The sequence below is a fragment of the Rhamphochromis sp. 'chilingali' genome, assembly GCF_963969265.1.
Source record: "Rhamphochromis sp. 'chilingali' genome assembly, chromosome: 5".
Taxonomy (NCBI): Eukaryota; Metazoa; Chordata; class Actinopteri; order Cichliformes; family Cichlidae; genus Rhamphochromis; species Rhamphochromis sp. 'chilingali'.
In genome coordinates, this window is record NC_137932.1 from 21,277,873 (window position 1) to 21,301,156 (window position 23,284).

General features: G+C 40.6%; 3 protein-coding genes across 3 annotated transcripts in view; 1 reads left to right on the forward strand and 2 right to left on the reverse strand.

Annotated features, from left to right (window-relative positions):
• Nucleotides 1-23,284, reverse strand: part of LOC308397092 (uncharacterized protein) — a gene marked incomplete at both ends in the record, with an annotated part of 535,410 nt that overhangs the window by 408,592 nt on the left and 103,534 nt on the right. The window lies entirely within an intron of this gene.
• Nucleotides 147-13,613, forward strand: LOC308397272 (plasminogen-like). The gene is made up of 19 exons (XM_080883103.1): nucleotides 147-202; nucleotides 1,110-1,245; nucleotides 1,346-1,452; nucleotides 1,740-1,854; nucleotides 2,377-2,516; nucleotides 2,707-2,860; nucleotides 2,939-3,057; nucleotides 3,711-3,873; nucleotides 5,254-5,378; nucleotides 5,459-5,618; nucleotides 6,028-6,209; nucleotides 6,301-6,449; nucleotides 6,535-6,628; nucleotides 8,110-8,224; nucleotides 8,507-8,581; nucleotides 8,657-8,797; nucleotides 9,546-9,652; nucleotides 10,363-10,508; nucleotides 13,247-13,613. Exons 1-19 carry the CDS (start codon nucleotides 154-156, stop codon nucleotides 13,406-13,408), a joined length of 2,439 nt encoding a protein of 812 aa, XP_080739229.1. The 5' UTR covers nucleotides 147-153; the 3' UTR covers nucleotides 13,409-13,613.
• On the reverse strand, nucleotides 14,702-22,494 carry LOC308397274 (solute carrier family 22 member 2-like; the record flags this gene model as incomplete). Its single annotated transcript, XM_080883105.1, has 11 exons — nucleotides 14,702-14,966; nucleotides 15,240-15,339; nucleotides 15,412-15,524; nucleotides 15,932-16,040; nucleotides 16,115-16,329; nucleotides 17,373-17,473; nucleotides 18,019-18,133; nucleotides 18,730-18,898; nucleotides 19,402-19,556; nucleotides 19,722-19,825; nucleotides 22,096-22,494. 11 exons carry the CDS (start codon nucleotides 22,492-22,494, stop codon nucleotides 14,870-14,872), a joined length of 1,677 nt encoding a protein of 558 aa, XP_080739231.1. The 3' UTR covers nucleotides 14,702-14,869.

A 23,284-nucleotide genomic window follows, 5' to 3' on the forward strand; every position in this document is an offset into this window, starting at 1 on the left:
TCTCATAAACAAGGATTTCGACCTGCTGCCCTTTTGCTGTCCTTGTCAGGACAATGATTAACTAATAACTGAGCTGTCCTATTGGTCCTCCCAACATGCTAAAAGAAGTCCAACAATAAACCAGGAGGTATCTGATCATATTAGGGTCTCACCATGGACCTGAACACAGCAGCTTTCCTCCTTGGAGCTTTGCTCTGCAGTGGTAAGATATTCATCTTTGAATGATAATTATTAATAAATGTATCATAGCCATTGAAGAGGCAGTTGTTGGATTCACTGTGAGAGTGCCTCATCGATATGTATTAGGATCTTAAATGCAGAGTTTTTGTTCACACAGCCACATAAATGTAATGGAAACAGGTCAGAACAGACAGCATTGAATAATCAATTTAAAGCTAAACCTCATGTCTACAACTGATAGATGATGTTAACTGTGGGCTCAAAGCAAAGATGTTTTATATAATGGATGTAATGGATGGAATTTCTCTCAGCCCATCTATGGTCTAAAACGACCTTCTTTAGCTGTCTTTTATCTGATTGACTATCTCTTGCAAACAGAAGGTTTGAGTGGAGGTAGGCGGGGCTTCTATGCTAATAGACACACCTGTGTGGCTGTGATGACCAAAATAGAGATATCAACTCTCAATGCCATCATACAGAATGAAAAAATAGAAAAAAAAATCCTGAAACCTAGTGTTTAGAGGAATCGGAAGCGTGAATTTTTCCTTAGTAGGATCATTTGTAAATACATTGACATCCCCATTTGAAAATTTCGACATGCTTAATAAGAGTATCCACCAGTGTAACTAATAATGTAGACTTTCTGATTCAAGATTAGGTCAAATCAACAAAAGAAAGTGATTTTTCTTACATTTTTTATCCTATCTACCTTAACCCCTGGAGGGCCTTGGGTCGATTTGTGGCTCTAAGACCAATAGTGTATGCATTTTTCTAAGACCCCCCAGGGGTTAATTACATCCCAGTAATGTAACAGAAGCTTAAATAATTTTGGAAATGTTCAGGCAAACAGCAAAGAATAAGCTAACAAATCAATCAGTTAATAAATAAAGCTTTGGGGGATTTTTTTTTGTGTGTGTGTATGATTGCAGTTGGTGCTACTGAGATAGAGGGCTACTCCAGAACTGAAGGGGCATGGATCCTCTCACTGAATAACCGAATGTATTCAGTCAGCACTTTGGCCGAATGTGCTACCAAATGCAACACTGAAACCCTCTTCACATGCAGGTAAGTTCATACCTCACACTCCCAATTGTTTTCATCTTGGGTATTAAACAGTGCGCACACACACTACATTTATATACATATGTACTTTTTTTAAAAACAGGACTTTTATGTATGATGAAAACGACAGCGAGTGCTGGACAGCAGCTGCAAACTCTAAAACAGAGAATATCATGCGCAGAAGAAACACAGCTTTATATGAAAAAAACGGTAATGATCTTCAAATTCCTGATATAAGTGATATAAGACTGAAATGTCTGTTTTTGCATTTTATTTTCTTTGTCTCTGGTGACTGTTCTACTCTGGTTTGTGTGATCTTTTTAGTTTTCCTAACATTGTGGTTAATTTTTAGCCAATGTGTCATGATCAATGATGTTTGGACTGTGTCTGCAAACACAGTGGAGCTGGATTGCAAGTTAAACACTACTGTGGTTCAATCTGATTGAATACAACACAATAGTAGAGTCCTGTTGTTTCTTTTTTCTTTTCTTTTCTAGAATATCTCTTAGAATGCGCAAATGGGATAGGAACAGATTACAGAGGAACAAAGTCCAGAACAAAATCAGAACAGGTCTGTCAGAGATGGGACGCAAGCTACCCACACAGGCCAAAGTATGTATTCAACTGATTTAACTTAACCATTTCTTATCTTTTTATTATTATTTTATTTCTATAGAACATTTAATAACAACAAAATGTTGGCCAAAGTGCTGTGCAAACATAAAAATTGCACAGTAACAAATGACATCAATAACAAACGACATCAATAACAAATAACGAATACCAGGTAACAGATGAGTAAGTAGATAGATAGTAACTCTCATGCAGTGTTGAAAGCCAATGAGTAAAAATGTGTTTTAAGATTGGATTTGAAAAGATTGACGGTCGGGGCCTTTCTAATGTGGAGAGGTAAATCATTCCACAATTTCAGCGCCACAACCGCAAACGTCCGGTCACCTCTGTGAACCAGTCTCGACTTAGATGTGACCAAGATCTAAGAGCTCTAAAGGGCATATAACGCTGCAGTAAGTCAGACAGATATTCTGGAGCCTGTCCATTCAGTGCTTTATAAGTCATCAATAAAATTTTGTATTTTATTGATTACATTAATTTTTGTTAATGTTTCTGCTGCAGTTTCACGCCACAGAGCCACCCACGAGCAGATCTGGAGTCCAACTTCTGCAGAAACCCTGATGGGGACAAAGGGGGACCCTGGTGTTACACCACTGACCCCCAGAAACGCTGGGAGCACTGCAACGTACCCAGCTGCTCTGGTAACACACACACACACACACACACACACACACACACACACACACACACACACACACACACACACACACACACACACACACACATATATATCTAATTATACTCTAGCAGCTATTTTACATTCAATGGTCTTCATTTGGTTTAATACTAATATATAATTTGGGACAACATTATCTGCTATCCATGGCCCAGCATATCAGATACATCAGGGATTTTCCTTCCCAGAGGAATGTATAGTCTGCAATGGTGAGGACTACAGAGGAAAAATCTCCACCACTGAAAACGGCTTCACCTGCCAACGCTGGGACTCTCAGAAACCTCACAACCATGACTACCATCCCAGCAGGTAAGTGCAAAACCTTTGTGAGTTTAACAAGCCTTTTCTGGATTACTTTCTGGATACTTCTTCTTATACTCTGTGCAGTCTACCACAAAAATATCTTGAGGAGAACTACTGCAGAAATCCAGATGGAGATCCCCGACCATGGTGCTTCACCACTAGCCCATCCAAACGGTGGGACTACTGCGCCATACCGCGCTGCAGTAAGTCTCCATTTTTAAATGTTTCCTCATTAATGAACCACAAAAAGGCTTTCACAGCTGTTGTTTGTTGCCCAGCGTGTTCTTCTGCAACACAATTAGCATGATGGTCATAAATTAAGAATGTCATGTGCAAGAGTTGTTGCAGACAAACAAATATATTCATGTTCCAATGAAACCAGACATTCAAACTTCATAGTTTTTGTTGCTCAATCTATTTACAGGCAGCAAAGTATTTAAATTCAGTTTATTCAAGTTCAACTAATGTTATAGTGACCTGCTATTTTAAGTACCATGATTAAATCCAATCAAGGTGCAGAGTTAAGCAGGCAACATTTATTTCAGGTGTTCTTTATTGATGGCAAAATCCCAATTCAGCAGCTTGTAGACAAAACACAACAGCCCATTCAGAAATCCATGTTGAATAAACATTGAAATATATATATTTAGATAAACTCAAGCTACCATCATCCACTGCCAGAAACTACTTAAAAGTATAAGTAAAATGAATAACAGAAAAGGAAGAATAGAACTAAAGGAGACTTTATGTAAATGAAGTTGTAAGAAAGTATAAAAGACAACAAAATACAGACAATATGCTTCACTTCTTTTTTTGCTGGATTGTACATGAAATACATCTTTTCTTCCGTCTTCAGCTGCTGAACCTTCCACCATTGTCCCAGAGGTCGACTGTGTCACCGGGGAAGGTGTAGCATACCGAGGAACAATTGCTGTAACTGAGTCTGGCAAAACGTGCCAGAGCTGGTCGGCTCAGGTGCCACATAAACACAACCAGTCCCCAGAAAACTACCCTTGCAAGTAAGAGCTGTATTCAGGAATTAATGTCCATCCTAACGTGGTGAACCAAATATTAGTGGGAGTTTTTGTCAATAGTTTTCAGCTCTAGTGTGTGTAGCACCTACGTGGAGTCATTACCTTGGTTATTAGGGTAATCGTGGCTCAAGAGTTGGCAGTTCGTCTTGTAAAATGAATAGTGGAATTGTAAAGCGCTTTGAGGGTCTTGAAAAGTGCTATATAAATGCAATCCATTATTATTATCCATTGGTACTGTATATGAGTAATTTTGGGCTAGTATCAGAAGATTAAGAACGACCCTTAGAGCTCTGGTACATGAACAGCAGAGGAACCAGACAAACACTGTTGTGTGGCTTAAAAGTACTTCAGTGATGTTAAGCCTTTTAAAAGAAATTTGTGAACAACACAGGATTACAACAGGTTTTAACAGAACTTCAAGTGTAAAAATTTCCCCCAAAGTAGCAAAAAAATAGAATAAAAATAAAATTGTGAACAAGTAAAAGATTAGTCTTTTTAAGTTCAAATGTTACCGGTGGGGTCCATGACAAACGGATGTATTGCAACAGAGTCCGTCCGATGAGGAGTGTGTGTGTGTGATTGTCTGTAAACCACCGCCTCTGTTCAAAGATGGTCGCTCACAGTGGACATAGATGGCTTCTTTCACTCCTCTTTCAAACCATCTGTCCTCTCTGTCCAAAATGCCAATGTTCACATTTTGGACAGAGAGGACAGATGGTTTGAAAGAGGAGTGAAAGAAGCCATCTATGTCCACTGTGAGCGACCATCTTTGCGGGGGTTTACGACACCAACTCTCTGCCATCTATAATCCAGTTTTGAGATCCCTTCCCAGACGTCTTAACGCCCACTCACATCCTGGGCCATCTGACCTCAGGAATTCGCATGATAAGGTGGGGCCAGGTTTCACAATGAGCTCACCCGAAACTCTGGCTGATTGGGACCCACACCCAGTTTCACACCTTGGCTCAGGCGATTAGAGGATCATCAGGGGTCCTTTTGTCCCTCTGTGGGGGGTTACTCCCACTAGGTTTATATCTGGGACTCTCCACCATTTGACCTTAGAACTGAAGAAGCTTCTCGGATGAGAGGTGAAACGTCTTCAAGTAACTTAAAGAAGTCCAGATGCTTTTCTTTGCAAGCTCCTTTGACTTATTTTTATATTAAGTAAACACTGCATACTTTTTATTTAAAAAGAACTGTAAAAAGAACAAAAAAGAAAATGTTTAATATTACTTTACATTAGATGGTTTGAAATGTTCATTGAATTTATTCAGTAACATTTATGAGAAAAATATGAGAAAAGAAAGAAGAAATCTCTTCAAAATTATTTTTTCAGTGCAAATATGTTTTCATCTTCTTTGTCAGAGGTCTGGATAATAACTACTGTCGTAACCCCAACAATGAACTGATGCCCTGGTGCTACACAACTGACCCCAGCAAACGCTGGGAGTACTGCAACGTGCCACGGTGTGGGGTTGCACGCACACAAGGTATAGTGTTAGTTAATCTATCTCGTCCTTGTGTTTCAAAAATGAGTGAATCTCCCCCCTTTCAATATCCCTTGCTGCAGGTGATCCAGTGATCCCCCCAAATGAGGAAGACTGCTATGAAGGGAACGGTTTCAGTTATCGGGGCATAACATCAGAGACCATCAGTGGAAAAGAATGTCAAAGTTGGAGCTCCATGACTCCTCACAGACATTACAAAACTCCAGAAGCCTACCCTGATGCGTAAGTATTAAACACATTCAGTTTTTATGGCTAACACAACAGGATGACACAAGAGGATAAGACAGCTGACCTTGAGAGGGGGAAAAAATTATAAAAAAAACCTATATTCTAACACAAACATGAACCAGGAATTCATCACTACATACAAGAAGAATGTTAGTATGCTGAAGATGTACCTTAAACCTATGTGGTAAAATCCATGAATTTTAATTTTTGAAAATTTTTAGCAGTCAGAATTCTGACTGGCAAAAAACCAAAAAACAAATTTTCCAACCCCAATTAGATCCATCTATTTATTAAGCCCCCTCTCTGGGCTTAACTCTATATGTAACTCTATAACTCTATAAAAATATCTTGTTTAATAGGTTGATGTCTTAAAGTTTCAGGGGCTTTTTTTTTTTTACAACAGGGACCTCAGAGGGAATCTGTGCAGGAACCCTGACGGGGACCAAGCTCCCTGGTGTTTCACTACAGACCCCGCAGTCCGCTGGGAGCACTGCAACTTGAAGAGATGCTCTGTCAGACCTTCAGAAGTCAGTTCTCCTCGGCCACACATCACCTCCATTGCCATCCAGACTCCACCGGAAAAAGGTGAATCAGCTTTAAGTGTCACATGTTGTGCTTCCTTGCCAGTTTGTTTGACCTTTCATTTACTTCCCCTGTTTCGCTGCGGCTGTTTTAGACTGCAAGATCGGAAATGGAGCGACATACCGAGGTCCAACCTCTGTTACTGCGAATGGTGTGACATGCCAGGCGTGGAGTTCTCAGACTCCTCACAGTCACATCAGCTTCACCCCAGAGACTCACCCCACCAAGGGTCTGGACGGCAATGTAAGTGCATGGGTGTTGCAATAAAAACTCTTTGTGGTAAGAACAGATTTTTTTTCTAGCTTCTAACTTCTCTGTCCACTATCAGAGCTGCAGAAATCCAGACAACGATATAATTGGACCGTGGTGCTACACTACTGATAGGGACAGGATATGGGAACACTGCCAGATCCCTGACTGTGGTATATGAACATTGTTTGTGTTGGCATTCAGATTCAGTGTGTTTTATTTTAATTTGTTACCATCTACCAACCTTTTTAACCACTCTATCAGCATGAATGATGCTCAGTCTGAACTGCAGACTGTAGTAACCCTTGCTTTCTATTCACTCATCTCAACCTGGGTCTGATTCTATCCACATGTGTTCTGGTATTCTAACCATGTTAACAACAGTGAATATCTCACTTAGTTCAATGAGATTAGCAACTATCAAACAAATATTGTTTTGGTCAGAGAAATTCACACATTGTCTCAACAATAAAAAATCTCTGTCTCTATCTATGCTGCACCGCTCTATCATGCTACTATAAATCCCATTATTTAGAAGTGGAAATAGGACTAATACCTCTTTGCAGCTAGTAGGTGCCAGTGATGATAATAAATATTTTTTTCTCTTTGGACTTCAGATAATTAAAGATAAAGACAAATGGCAGTAAGTGAATGTGAAGAGCTGACTTGTTTGGGAGAGCCAAATCCTGTTCAGCTCTGCTGAGAATCCAGGCAGACAGAGTTGGAACTTTATTTTGATCGGCACACTATGTGCAAAGACACACAATCATACCATCATGGGAAAGATGGTAGTGGGCAGACTTTCTAAAGCCAGTGAGTGTAGTGATACAGGCCAGGTACACATATGAAAATATCCATCAGAGCAGGATCAACAACAAACCTAAAAATACTTCTCAGAACTGTTCAACAGTCTGTGCAGCTGTACTTCTGCTGCAGGTGTACCATGGCTTTTTGCAATTCAAACCAAAACAAATCACCCCAGACAAACAGATTAGGACTTGACTGAGATGATACCCACTGACCTCTAGCTATTTTCCACTCTGGAAAACAAAACACTTCTGTCCAGGCCTCAAACCCCATGTTTGTTCTCCCCAGTAGTGGTAAATACACAAAAGTAAAACTTAATTTAACAGTAAAAAATTGCTTACAAAAACACAAACCATTCGTATTTGTTAAATTAGACCTAAATAGAAGGCATAGAGTAATGCTAAATGAGGCCATAAGAGCCAAAGCCAAACCAAAAGAGCAGAATCTCTTGATCTCAATAATGTGTGGAGACTGGAGCCTGTCCCAGATTTCAGAGGGTAAAAAGTGCAGGATTACCACATAGAGATGTCCAGTCTTTTTAATCTACAGTAACCTAAAATGCAATGGAACATGTTCACACAGCCAGCTGATGGATCCCAGCACATGACTTTGACACTGTGAGGCAATACATGGTGCTGCTGAATTATTGTCCAGCTAACCAAGACATGCTAGAGATACCAGATAAAATCCATTTAGTGAGTAAAATGGATTAATAAACCTATTTTTGTGCAAACTTTTCCATTGGCTTGTTGCTAATGAGACTATAAAGTTTAAAGTTTAAACTAATTCAGTGTTTTTGTTTCACTCATCTTCTGAGAATTCATGACAATGAACTACTGCTTTATAGTTGAAATGAAGTGCGGAACACCAGTAATCAAACCAAAACGTTGTTTTAGTCGTCTTGTCGGCGGCTGCGTGTCGAATCCTCACTCATGGCCCTGGCAAATCAGCCTCCGAACCAGGTGAGAAAATAACACCAAAAGGACTTACATTCATAATATAACATGTACAGAGTAATTTAAATACTTTTGACTGTTAACTGTAAATACTGTAAAGACTTGTTCTTGTAGTTATAGAAATAAATACATTGAATGTTAATAGTGATATGTTACAGTATTTTATATTGATTTTGGCCTGGGTTTTGTTTGTCTGTTCACTTTTTAGTTCATTTGTTTTTGAAAGCAAGCTGCTGCTGCATCTCGTCTGTACATTGTGAAACAAACACCTGTTTCTCTTTCTACTAGTATAGGAAAACATGTCTGCGGAGGAACTCTGATCGACCCTCAGTGGGTCCTTTCTGCTGCTCACTGCTTTGAGAGGTAGGAACAGGACCACCATTAACAATTAAAATCAAATTCTGCAATAACTCAAACAGTGATTGATTATTCCACCAGTTCCATTTGGCCTTCAGCCTACAAGGTATTCCTGGGTATCCACACGGAGAGAGGCAATGAGCCATCGAAACAAGAGAGGAGACTTGAGAAAATAGTAATGGGACCAAACAGAGCAGATATTGCTCTGCTTAAACTAGAGAGGTCAGTATGGGTCTAATCATCCTGGGTCAGCTATTAATGATATTACACAAACAACTTGGTGCAGATCTGAACTTTGATCTTAGCTAACCTGAAGGACTGAAGCATGGATGAAATATGTGTTTTTGAAAGTATTAACACTGAGACTCAGCTACCAGACTTGTTAGAAAACAGGCTCTCATACTTTAATCCAGCATACAGATACTGTCTATTAATTATTTAGTTATCCATCTGATATTACAATTATCACAATATCTATGAAAAGAAAGTGTGAAAAAAAAACCCAATAGTGCTATCAGTCAAATTCATCTATAATTAGCCGTGAATGGGTAGCACCGTCTATTACAGCTTGCTTATACTATCATAATAGTGGGGTAATAAGGTGGAAACGAGTAGCCAATAATGTGGAAGTAATGTATAAGTGTTATGTTGTATGAAGAGTAATCATACTGGAATAATATTACATTAAAATGTATGTAATTGTGTAATAATATAGGAGCAAAAGTATCCCCATGAGTTAAACCAATTAGCAATAGCTTAGTGACAAACTGGTAACAATATGATACATACTAGCAATAAAATGGTAACACCCATGCATTAAAATTGTTAGATTATATTATGTGATATTAACTTATTTACATTTGGCTCAGTGTCCCAACCTTTTTGGAACGGAGTATGCAGAAAAATAAGTAACTTGTTGACACGAGTTTAATCTTGTGAATGCCATTAAAGATATTTGCATTTCTTTCAGCCCTGCTATAATAAATGATAACGTGCAGCCAGCTTGTCTCCCAGAAAAGGACTATATAGTTTCCAGTACAGCAGAGTGTTTTGTAACTGGATGGGGTGAGACTCAAGGTACGTCACATAGATGTGTGCTTTTTTTTTAATGTCTGTGGATCTTATTGTAATGACAGAGTAAAAACTGACTGATACAAACTGATACAAATCACACGTTTATGTGCTTTTAATCAAAGTTTGTTTGAAGCCACATCTGGTCCTCATAAACATAGGTGGGACATCAAGTAGGCAGGATTTTCTTGTTGATAATAGCCACTGTTTCACAAGTTTTATTTTCTTCTGTTTCATTTGAAGTTAGTTTTTTCCTAACAAAGATGTATTAGTGCTATAGTGATACCCATTCACATCTTTTTCTAGCATTTTTGTTCTTGATTAAAGAAAATGTTTAAAACAAATGTTTGAAATGTTTTCACAGTTGCTTTACAACTCATGATACACTGTAAGCTGAAAAACTCATTCGCACACTTTAGAAATGCCAATGTAGAGATGATTGACACAGAAGGAAAATCATTGAGTGCAATGAAAACCTTTCACCAGCAAGTGGCAGGATTTGAACAATAAGCTTTACTGTGGCTCTATATCGACCAGCAATAATTACTATTTTTGAACATAATTTCTAATTAATGATTCTTTGTTAATTAAACACATTACATCTTGGACAGGGAGGTTTAGCAGTTTGGTCAACTCCACTGTACATGTATTGCTACACATCTTATGATGATGGCCATGAGGAGGAGGAAGGTAATTGCACACAGGTGTGTTGGCAGGTACAGGAGGCGATGGTGTCCTGAAAGAAGAGGGTTTTCCGATTATCGAGAACAAGGTGTGTAATCTACCAGAATACCTGAATGGCAGAGTTCAAAACAACGAGATGTGTGCCGGATATATCGAGGGAGGAGCGGACAGCTGCCGGGTATGAAAAACACAAACCTATGAAAACTGGGGAATGTTTATAAAATGTGTGTGTTTTACTTCATCTTACTGACCTGACATATTTTAATAGATTTCCAGAAACTAATGACTGAAAAAATCAGATATATAAATGTTTCATTTGTTTACAACAGTTCAACATAGAATTTAGTAATAGTAATAATGTTTCTATAGTAAATTCAAACAGTTAATTATTCTCCACCCATCCATCCATCCATCCATCTTCATCCGCTTTGTCCGAGGCCGGGTCGCGGGGGCAGCAGCCTAAGCAAAGAGGCCCAGACCTCCCTCTCCCCAGCCACCTCCTCCAGCTTATCCGGGGGAACACCAAGGCGTTCCCAGGCCAGCCGAGAGATATAATCTCTCCAGCGTGTCCTGGGTCTGCCCCGGGGCCTCCTCCCAGTGGGACATGCCTGGAACACCTCACCCAGGAGGTGCCCAGGGGGCATCCTTGTCAGATGCCCGAACCACCTCAGCTGGCTCCTTTCGATGTGGAGCAGCAGCTGCTCTACTCTGAGCCCCTCCCGGATGGTCGAACTTCTCACCCTATCTCTAAGGGAGAGGCCAGCCACCCTTCGGAGGAAGCTCATTTCCGCCGCTTGTATTCATGATCTCGTTCTTTCGGTCACTACCCACAGCTCGTGGCCATAGGTGAGGGTAGGGACGTAGATCGACCGGTAAATCGAGAGCTTCGCTTTTACACTCAGCTCCCTCTTCACCACGACGGACCGGTGCAGCGTCTGCATTACTGCAGCTGCAGCCCCAATCCGTCTGTCGATCTCCGGCTCCCTTCTCCCATCACTCGCGAACAAGACCCCAAGATACTTGAACTCCTCCACTTGGGGCAGGAACTCATCCCCGACCCGGAGTGGACACTCCACCCTTTTCCGGCTGAGAACCATGGCCTCAGATTTGGAGGTGCTGATCCTCATTCCCGCTGCTTCACACTCGGCTGCGAACCGTTCCAGTGCGAGCTGGAGGCCCTCACCCGATGAAGCCAACAGAACCACATCATCCGCAAAAATCAGAGATGAGATTCTGAGGCCACCAAAGCGAAAGCCCTCCGCCACTTGGCTGCGCCTAGAAATCCTGTCCATAAAAATTATGAACAGAACCGGAGACAAAGGGCAGCCCTGGCGGAGCCCATCACCCACCGGGAACGAGTCCGACTTATTGCCGGCAATGCGAACCAAGCTCTTGCAACGGTTGTATAGGGATCGAATGGCCCGTTAATGTAATTTAATATAAACTCAAAGATGCTTTGACATTTGTGAAATTTACAGATAAAATGACCAAAATCAAATAACTTGCATGTGGAACTGTACAATAATCCAATACTTGGAAAAATCTGATTGTATAACAGGTAATTTATGCTTTTGATACGAATGTTTAATTATATTAAATAAAACCTGTTAGTCCAGCTAAAACTACACATACTTGTTTTAACTTTTTACATCCGTTCTTCCATATGTGGTTTATACAGTAAGGATTTTCTGAGTACATTAACATTCCAAGTCGTAGCTTTAATATGAATAGGTTTACATCAACATAGAAAGAACTGTGTGGGAAAAATGGCAGTTTTAACATGGCGTACCTAGTTGCAAGGGTTTGTTGCAGGGATATGTTGTCCTTGAAAAAGAAAATTAAAAAGAGCTCACTCATAGTTTGACATCTTTCAAGCTGAAGTTGTCAAACAGTATGAGGAGTAATGATGTGGCTATGCAAATGAAAAATATAAGAATCAAATATTATGAATTTGCTTTCTTACACATGCATTTGGGGAAAACCGGCTTGGGCTATATTTCACAGCTGTCCTTTCTTACATGTAGCACTCAACAGGCAAGCAGTTTCAAATACTGAAAATTCTTCAAGTGTGTGAGGTGAAAGAGCTGCTTTGATGGAGCATACAGAAAGTAGTAAACTCACTTTGGTGAATGCAGTGGTCAGCTGTTTGTGTCATTCAAACATCAATTTCACTCGAGCAACAAACAGACTTTTCACTATTTAGCTGGGAGGTTAAAGATCAGACATTTTTTGTCAGGTGATTCTGCAAAAGTTCACAGAGGAAGTTCTTTGGTTTGCCAGAGTTATTGGGGTTCTTTCCAGAAAATTATTATAGAAATGTTGGAGAATTTCAGTCAACCCGAGTAGCACAATTTAAAGACAAAGATCAAAGGTTATTTGCATGGCTGCAAAGAGTGTCATCAACACTCTTGAGGATTTAAGTAAACACTTGACTTTGTCTATTGTGTGTTAAAAAGGCTAAACAGCACACATCACTTTCAGTATTGGCACAAACATATTTTGATTAAACATACACATTCATTAGACATGGAAACATGGAAAAACAAGCCCAAATATTTACAGTGTGGACTGTAGACATAGAAAATTTGTGTTGCTTCTAAAATGGATGGGAAATAACTAAATACGAATGTTTTGTTTTTGTAGTTTCAGGTATTTGGCTTATTTCCTGAGCCATTCTCACTTTTACCCCCATCATTTTAACACAAATATGTTTACTTTCTAAGAAAGAGATTTTTAATATTCCAAATAGTTTGTTTATTTGGCAAATATGCACTAGTTTATTGCTTACACAATAATGCAGAAAAAACCCAACTTCCTTCGTGTTTCCTGCTCTTTTTTAGGCTGGTTTCAGCAGCTGTTAACTTAAACATAATCAAAAACTGTAGTTATTTCTACACATGTGTTCTCCTCCTGTAGGGTGACAGCGGTGGTCCTCTGGTGTGCTATGAGCAGAACAAGTTCGTCGTGCAGGGTGTCACATCGTGGGGTCTGGGCTGCGCCAATGCCATGAAACCTGGTGTCTACGCTCGAGTGTCTAAGTTTAAGGACTGGATAGACACAACCATCAAAGCCAACTAAAAGCTATCATCTGCAGTGTGTTTACTGAGGATGTCTTAACCTGTATATATTGTTCTGCTCTGGCAATGATTGACTTCATGACATGGAGTTTTTCGGTTTTCTATTCTCTCCTGAAGTGGATAGACTAAAAGCAGAGCAGCTTACTGGTTTCAAAAGCAATGAAAATGTTTCTGTAACAGGTTAAACTTTTTTTTTTTTTTTTTTAGAAGCCATGCTTTACAGAAAATGCATTACAAATCTACTTCTTTGTGGTTACATTGAGTGAAATACAAGATAAAGATTCAGTTGTTGTTTCCTACTTGATTGTGTGTGACTTAATTTAGTTTTAAGACATTCCTACAGTTTAACCAATTGGTGTGTGTTATCTGTCTTCATAGATAAAGCTGGGTGTCATCAGCATAGCAGTTAAAATGTATACTATGCCTTCTGATGATACTGCCCAAGGGAAGCATGTATAAGCAGAATTGCTCCTAGCACAGAATCCTGTGGAAATCCATAATTAACCTTAGTGTGTGTGAAGAGGACTCACCATTAGAATGTAAAATATGTGTTGTGTGTTCTTTCCATAGCTCAACATCCCTTACACCACGTATTGTCTGATCATAGCGCCAAAGTTCACGACCTTCAACTACCTGACTGAGCTTCAACTCTTTAAATAAGCACAGAAATGCAAAGTGTATATAAAATGATTACAACTACACCTGTAATGAAAAGGTTAGTACGTGATTATGATAACACCAGTAATACAAATTATAACATAATACCAACAGCGTCAATCAATGTTTTTGATGAGAATAAGAATTAATGCAATGGTTAATGATAATGGTTATGAATAGTAGCAGTAAAATATTTCCCTGATCTCCACAACATGAACAAATTGGAGTCTATTAGACCACTGCAGCACAGTACCTGTAATACAAATAGCACGCTCTAATTGATGTAATAAAATATTATGATCAACAGTATTGAAAGCTGCACTGAGGTCTAACAGGACAAGCACAGAGATGAGTCCACTGTCAGAGGCCATGAGAAGATCATTTGTAACTTTCACTAAAACGGTTTCTGTACCGTGGAAAACTCTGAAACCTAAATGCAAAAGGTTAACATCAGCTTACAAAAGAGTTGAAAGAGACAACTGAAAACATAAACTCATATGAAAAGTGTTTACTGAGGTTATTAATTAAGTGAAGGCACAGATGATGGCGCACTTTAAATCTTATAACAGTAAATGTTTTAAATGAAAATACTTGAAGCTTGGTTGCATTAAAGATAACTTTAATAACTGTATGACGTGGTTCCATAAAAAGACACAAGTTAGTCTAAACACTAAACACTGTGCACAAAGAAAAACTGAGAAATTGTTAAAATTGGCTCCTAAAATAAAAATCAAGGAAGTAACTAATATATCCACAAGCAGCACTGTTAAACAGCATAAATAAATACTTTGGTGTGCAAAGGAGCTTAAACAGTTGCCCAATCTTTGTTGGACGCTGTATTTTGGTAGTTGGGCAGCAGGTTCACCATCTGCTGGTTCTTCAGTCCGATTTTCTCCTTTGCTCTGAAAACACAAAGTCGCGTTATGCACATCAACTACAAAGCTACGAGTCTAAAACACCCATGCATTATTATTCATAAATCTGATTGTCAATCAGAACATAAATCAACAGCTTTTCTGATAACTGATTATATGTTTTAGTCAGTTTAAGCAAAAATACTAAATGTGCTGTGTTGGGGAAAAAAAGTCTCTCAATCTGTACTTACTATAGATACAATAACAGAGATATGACGGGATTTAAAGGGGCTTAATTTTCTTACTGCACTAACTACTCACTTTTCTGGGAACTCAATGTCGTCGATGGTATCGGGCAGCGGTACGCCTCTGGTCTCAGGGAGCAGCAGCACCAAACCTCCAGCCAGGAAAGCCAGAAACCCTACACAACACAAATAATGCATTTAAGCTTTGATAGTCACATTTATCTGACTTTTACTCTCAGAAAACCCACCAAAGATGATGAGTGGCAGCTCCAGCCAGATCACAGCCAGTCTGTAGAGCAGGAATGGAGCCACAATGCCTCCAACATCACACAGAGTGGAACAAACAGACACTCCCAGGTTCCTAAAGACATAAAAACAGCATTTCTTTTAATCTACTAAAATAAAGTATATTTACTTTTTAAACTTTTGATGCAAAGACATGTTTGAAAGGCTAAATATCCACAGTTACATTAGTTATCTACATACAAATACAAAAACAGCTGGATTTGGACAGGTTCTGAAACTGTGACATAAAAGAAAAGGATAAAAGTTCATATTTTGATCAGTTTCACACTTATATTACCAGGTACAGCTTCAAACGGATTTGGCAGCAGTCTAAGCTTTCTGTGAGCACAGTTCTATCAATAGTGATTTGTGATGTTCTTTTGTTATACTGTACACAGAATTTACTGTTGTTTACTGATTACCTTAGTTGATGTATAAATTATACCTGTTCATCCCAAACACAATACATTTTCTGTATTATACCTGACAAACGTCGGGTAGAGCTCAGTGTTAACAAAAACCACCATCTCAAAGGTCATCGTGATCCCCAATCGGCCGATGCATGCCACTGCCGTCTTAAACCAAAACATGCCTGCAAGAACAGACAGAACCATTAAAAGAAAACTTGGAAATCAACGTTCAAGAGCACCAAATAAAATCACTCACTGTCAGGAATAAAGGCAGTGATGAAACAGGAGACTCCAGCTACAAAATTGGCCGTGGCGAAGGGGAGGCGTCGGCCGATGCGCTCAATGGTGAACAGGATGAGGAAGGCGGCAGGAAACTCCACCAAGCCAGAGATGAGGAAGTCGATATAGACATTTCCTCCCAGAATGCCCAGCCTCATGATCAAACCCTGGTAGACGACAGCACTGGTGAACCTGGGAGAAAAAACATCTCATTAACTTCGAATCTTTATCCTAAATTCCATCCATCCATTTTCTTCTGCTTATCTGGAGCCAGGTCGCGGGGGCAGCAGCCCAAGCAGAGAAGCCCAGACCTACCTCTCCCCAGCCACCTCCTCCAGCTTATCCGGGGGAACACCAAGGCGTTCCCAGGCCAGCCGAGAGATATAATCTCTCCAGCGTGTCCTGGGTCTGCCCCGGGGCCTCCTCCCAGTGGGACATGCCCGGAAAACCTTGCCCAGGAGGTGCCCAGGGGGGCATCCTTGTCAGATGCCCGAACCACCTCAGCTGGCTCCTTTCGATGTGGAGGAGCAGTGGCTCTACTCTGAGCCCCTCCCGAATGGCCGAACTTCTCACCCTATCTCTAAGGGAGAGGCCAGCCACCCTTCGGAGGAAGCCCATTTCCGCCACTTGTATTCGCGATCTCGTTCTTTCGGTCACTGCCCACAGCTCGTGGCCATAGGGGCACAGCTCAACCGGTAAATTGAGAGCTTCGCTTTTACACTCAGCTCTCCGTGAATCGCTACCTTATCGTGGTGGAGAGGTTTGTCTGTCCAAGGGATCCCAGGGGCTATGTTGTCTGGGGGCTTTTGCCCCCTGGTAGGGTTTCCCATGGCAAATTGGTCCTGGGTGAGGGACCAGACAAAGAGCGATTCAGAAGACCCTTGTGAGGAAAACATCAAGGGAACAATTTACCCTGCCCGGGATAGGGTTACAGGGGCCTGGGGAGGGTGCCCAAGGCCAAGCGTCTTGTGGCCGGGCCTTAGTCCATGGGGCCTGACCGGGCACAGCCCGAAAAAGGGACATGGGCCCATCTTCCTGCAGTCCCACCACCCGCAGGAGACACACGTAGGGGTCGGGTGCAATGTGCGTCAGGCGGAGGTCCTGGCGGACCGATTCCCGGCTACCAAGACTGGCAATTGGGAGACTTTATCCTAAATAGATTTTTTTTTTTTTTTTTTTGATAAAGAAGAGTCATTTATAATAACAGTTGTGTCCTGCTTTAATTGAATCCTTACCAGTTATAGCTGAGGATAAAAGTGTGTTTTCGCATGTTTGGCGTTCTGATCAGGTCCATGAAGGAAGCGGTGGTTGAGTCTGCGTTATCATCTTTCAGGGTCTGCAGGATCATTTATATAACATCACATAGTAAAAGTATTTCTGGTTGTTTTTATGCCTTAGCTTCAGCCTGTTTTACTATGTTTCTCTATGAAAAAAAATCTCACAAAAAATAATGCAGTCTAATCCAATCCAGATCGTGTCTTTTTCATGGAAGGCTTGAAACCGCTTATTGCACCTTTTAAAACAGCATGGCTTCAAAGTAGAAGAGTTCAGCTACTGAACTGGCTTGCCTGGAGTCCAGACCTTTCACCAACCAAAAACATCTCGTGTATCATGACATGAAAAACACAACAAGCAAGACCCAGAACTGTTGAGGAGCTTCATCAGACACAAATGGGACAACATTTCTCTCTCCAAAGTCCACAAACTGGTATTTTCAGTTCTCACACATTTACAGGAATGTAAATCTATTTCTATTTCCTAAAATGTAAGTTTTATCTCACTTAATAAGTCACAATGAATTAGACTTCAAATTGTCATGTTATATGCTGATAGATTTTGATTCCAGGTAACAGATGCAGAGATTTTGTGTCCAATGGCTACCTCGATGTTCTTGGAAAGAGTCATCTTGTTTTCTTTGGCTATGTCCTCTGTGATCTTCACTGCTTTGGAGTTTTGGTTTTGAGAGAGAAGCCATCTTGGAGACTCTGGGATGAACCTGGAAATGTAAAATGTCAACAACAAATCTGTTGTTAAATACAAAACTATTTAAAGGTACAAATTCTTTCTTTTTTTAATTGATAATGACAAATTATCAGTAGGTGCGTGTATTTTTTCACTAAGACAAAGAGATTTTTGGGTTTTATTTTAAGGTTTAATGGGTCGTACAAAGAAAGAACAGGCAAAACAGACAACCCACGTAAGGGTAGCATCTGATAAAATATAGTGCTAAAGGTGCACAGGTTGACATAGCGGCAAAAAACTAAAGGTAATAATATCTTTTCTCCACAGTACCTCTGGTGTAATATACCCTCATTGGCTCTACAAAAGAAAACATTTATTCTAAACCTGCATTTAAAATGTATTAATATGTATATAATAACTGGATAATGTTTTTTTTAGCATAAGTGAGAAGACTACTCACTTTTATAAAACATTTGGAAATGACTACAAGACACAGATTTCTAACATTTTAAAATCACCTACATGTCACTGAAATTGGCTACAGCCCAAATAAATATGTTAAATAAAAGTTGAAAGATGGGTTAATAAAACTTCATTCATACTGCTGTATGTGGTTGTGGTGACTCTTACCAGTAGTAGGACAGGAACAGGATGTAGGGGATGGTGATGACGACCTGCAGCCAGCGCCAGTCTGTTATATAGTAGGCGAGCAGAGGGAGGATGAGGATGCCGATACTGAAGAACATCTGGTAAATTACTCCGACTGTACGTCTGAACTCCACGCCCACGATCTCTGTGACTGAGATGAATAGAGGAAGGTGTGTGTTGGAGTCAAATTGTTAAATGTTGTCACTGTTTTACTTAAATTTGTAAGTCTTAGTTCAAGCAGCAGGATCAAAGACATGCCTTTGTCTCTGACCACCTCTCCAGCCTGTTGGACGGTGGGGGAGGCTGCATTGTTTTATTTAATGGAACATCCTGTGTGAGGGTTCTGTTTTGTTGTTTAGTAACCTTCCTGCCTTTATGACCCTGCACGCACGCACGCACGCACGCACGCACGCACGCACGCACGCACGCGCACACACACACACACACACACACACACACCCTTTTGTAACCATAGGGGGGTTTACTATGGGAGGTGCTTGTGTGTACTGTAACTGTTTTCAATAAAAGGCGTTCAGCTCCAAAACCCTGGTTCTGACCAGTCTCCCTTGCTAGCAAGTAAAAGCTGTTCAGGGAATGACTATCCTTGATTGACTGTGGTGAAAAGCAAAGGTAAAGGTTATAAGGTGGTCTTACTCAGCACATATCCAGCTACCCAGCCTCCTTTCACTCCAAACCCATAGAGAGTCCTGAAAACCAGTAAAGATATGTAGTTTGGAGCCACGGCCACCAGGATCCCTGCAACCCCATTCAGCAAGTTGGATATGAGGAAGCTCATTTTCCTGCCAAACCTGAAGTCAGACATCAACAATCATCACATTGCTGTAAGTCCGTCTCACATAATGTCAATTATTTGGTCATGTAAGTGCTAAAAACAACAAGAAAAAAATATAAATAGATAGTAATTTAATGTATTTTGAGTCAATTTTCAATCACTGTCACAATCATAGCCTAACCTGTCAGCCAGGTAGCCAATGGCAATACTTCCAACCAGGAACCCCACGTTCAGAGTGGCCTGAAACATGTCCACCAACCATGCATCCGAGCACACCAGGTCAAACTGGGAAAACACAAAGTGAAAAATGTCCTGAATCTGTCAAAACAAATTGTATGGCATGCTGCCCATGTTTTTGTTCATTTTATGAACAACACAAAATTACCATATTAGTCATTAATAAATCTTTGCTTGGGATATGGACATATTTAGGTTTTACCAAAGTAGTCAGATTCTCTGAGCAACACAGTTCTCTTTTTATTTATGTATTTATTTATGTGTACACACACACACACACACACACACACACACACACACACACACACACACGTGTACAAAAACAAATTCCCTCTCGCCCCTGCGGGCGGTCAATCCTTCAAGCTCGGGTCCTCTACCAGAGGCCTGGGGGCTTGAGAGGCTTGCGCAGTATCTCAGCTGTATCTGAGCTCTTAGCTGGACAGAGATCTCCGATGTCGTTCCTGGGATCTGCTGGAGCCACTGGTAGGATTTCTGGATATCAGCCACCTTCTCTATCTGCCGGTGGTACATACCGTGCAGGGGCCTGTCCTTCCATGATGGTTCCTCCTCTTCCTCGTCATTCTAGGGTTTCTGTTGCCTGAGGTATTCACTGAGCACGCTGTCAGTTGGGGTCATCTTCCTGATGTATTCCTGGATGTTTTCTGCGTCCTCCTGGTCTGGGGTACTGACACTCATTAGTCCCCAGCCTCCTTCCTTCCGCTTAGTGTACAGCCTCAGGGTGCATGACTTGGGGTGAAACCCTCCATGCATGGTCAGGGGTTTCCTGATGTTGATGTCAGTGGCTTCTATCTCCTCCTTTGGCCCACTTATTATCCCAGCAGGGTAGCTGATCACGGGCAGGGCGTAGGTGCTGATAGCCCGGATCATGTTCTTACCATTCAGCTGACTCCTCAGGACTTGCCTGACCCTCTGCAGGAAGTTGGTGGTTGCAGCTTTCCTAGCGGCCTCTTCATGGTTCCCATTCATCTGTGGAATCCCCAGGTACTTGTAACTGTCCTCTATGTCTGCAATGTTGACTTCTAGTACTTTGTTATCATCCAACTACATTTCTCCAGTCCGACTGACATTCCAATGTCATTGCTGTATATTCTGGGGGTGTGGATCAGTAAAACAATGCCTCATTCATTCTTGGCATATAGCTTGATGTCATCCATGTACAGGAGATGGCTGACAACTGTATCGGTATCCGTAGCCAGTCTTGTTAATGATCTCAGGGGTTCAGGCCTGTGCAGAACAGCAGTGGGAACAGAGCGTCTCCTTGGTAGATCCCGCACCATCCCTTGATGGTGACTTGTGCTATGGGCTTGAAGTTGGCCTCTAGTGTTGCCCCCTGAGAGCCTTCCTTTGATCTTGTATAGATCTAGGCATCCCAGGATCCAGGATCCAGGCCTTCTCGTAATCAATCCAGGTCTTCTCATAACCAATTAGTGGATTCCCATTCATTTCCTATACTGGTCCCATAGGTCATACATATATATATGCATAACAATTTTATTACAGGAAAAGTAGAACACTTACAATGATTGCTGTAAAATGTTATCTGCACATACAAGATAGATGGATATGTATATATATATACCCACTTTTTCCCTTCACACATTAAAATCTATTAAATAGAAAAGCCTGAACATTTTTCTGTAAAATCTTTGAGCACCCAATTAAAAAACACTTCACATTGCCAGAGAATGCTTTCTGAATGATATATAGTTACATTTCATTATAATGCAAAAATAAAGCATGCAGAATCTTTTTAAGAAATTCTTTCTCAAAAATAAAGAAAATGCAATTTTCATTCAACTTTCATGTTGGATTGAGCAAATATGACAAGCTGCCCCACAAAAGCAACAATAGCAGTAGACTTAATCTAAATTTTACCAATTATAAATCAATAAAATAACTAAAAAAACAAAATAAATATATTTAAATATAGACAAATATAAATATCTTTATCAGCGTGGGACTTTACAGGTTGGCTTGAATTGTTTTTGCATATTTTAATTAGCCAACACAGACCTTTTTTGCATTTGCCCCAAATTACAGTTCCAGGCTTTTACCTTTAATATTATTTGAGATATTCATGTTCAGACACTGCCGCAGATTTCAAGGTGCAAAAGAAGCAAAAAATTATTTTAAGTCGAGACTGAATGACCCCTTTTTTAAAAAACAAATCATTATTTCTGTTTTCTATATTCCAAGCTGCGTCATGTTGTTGAATTCAGTTTTTTTACTCAAAAAATATTTTGTCTATGTTTTGTTTTTTGGTCTGTGTGTGTTGGCTGTGACCTCTTGTTCCCCACCTCAGTAACAAAAGACCGTCTTCCCTCGTAGTCGTACTCCCAGCCATGTTTGCAGCTGATTGTGGGAGTTCTGCTGAGGTCCTCCAGCTCCTGTTTGTCACAGGTGAGCTCAGTAGCATTCCAGTCCACCTCGTACTGCTCACAGCTGCTCTGCTGACCAGAGCTGTTGTCCAGAGGTACTGTGAGCCTGCGACTCTCTGCCAGGTTCCAACCGCATGCCTCTCTCCTCTCCACCACTGCAGGGTCTCGACACCAGTGATCAGGGGTGAAACCCTGGAAGACTATCCCGACATACACACCTGCCCATGGCATGGACACCATACACAGCAGGATGAAGATACGCTTCTGGCAGCGGCCAAACTTCCCAGCTTCTTCTAAGATATCATCAAAAGTGGTCATGATTGTAGAAGGGTTTCTTTACTTTAACCAGCTGCAAAAAACACTCAGCCGGAGTCTAATTTGTATGCTGAGCTTCCCTCTGCAGAGTGCCCATTGAAATGCACATGCACTGGGTTTTTAAACAGCACAAGAAGGAGCAAAGGTCCATAGAAATGCGTTGGTACTGCACCGCCTGTTCCCATAGAGCATTAAAAGACGTTTGCTATCCAATTTACTGACGTCAGAGCCCAGCAGAACGTCTGCTTTGGGGATTAATTTACATAAATTCATCAGCGTGGACACATTGGCCTGGACGGTGACACAGTGATGATGTTTAATCAGTTAACATTTAAGAGGTACTTCATTGGAATCTGTTAGACATTAAGAACTGAGAAAGATAAGATCAGCTGAAAGAAAGTTGAGTTTCTTGAGTCTTTTCAGACAAGTCTAAAGAACTTGGACTGACACTAAACGTGCCTTAAAGTTAAGTCAGTCAAGTTAAGCCTGAATCTTGACTTAACAGGATCAAGATTTAATCTTCAAGACAAGCTCGTGTGTTGCTGGAAATCCTTTTGAAGACAGATCAAACTAAGACTCAAGTCTTAACTAGTGTGAAATCATTTTTAAGCAACTTGAAGCCCGAGACAGGATCAAGTTATTGAAAACAAGAGCAAAGGATTCTCCCCCCCACCCAAAATTCTCCTACCACATTGTACCTGAAATATTTTAATATTTGCATAGGTTTTAGTCTCAGCTTCTTTGAGACAAATTTTAAAGACCTAAGACCTATTCTTGGATAAAACCTCATTTT

Coding starts and splice junctions, on each gene's coding strand:
- LOC308397272 (XM_080883103.1), top strand. CDS start 154: ATGGACCTGAACACAGCAGCTTTCCTCCTTGGAGCTTTGCTCTGCAGT. Junction 1,453..1,739: donor AGCTTTATATGAAAAAAACG/GTAATGATCTTC, acceptor TTTCTTTTCTAG/AATATCTCTTAGAATGCGCA. Junction 9,653..10,362: donor TGGATGGGGTGAGACTCAAG/GTACGTCACATA, acceptor GTGTGTTGGCAG/GTACAGGAGGCGATGGTGTC.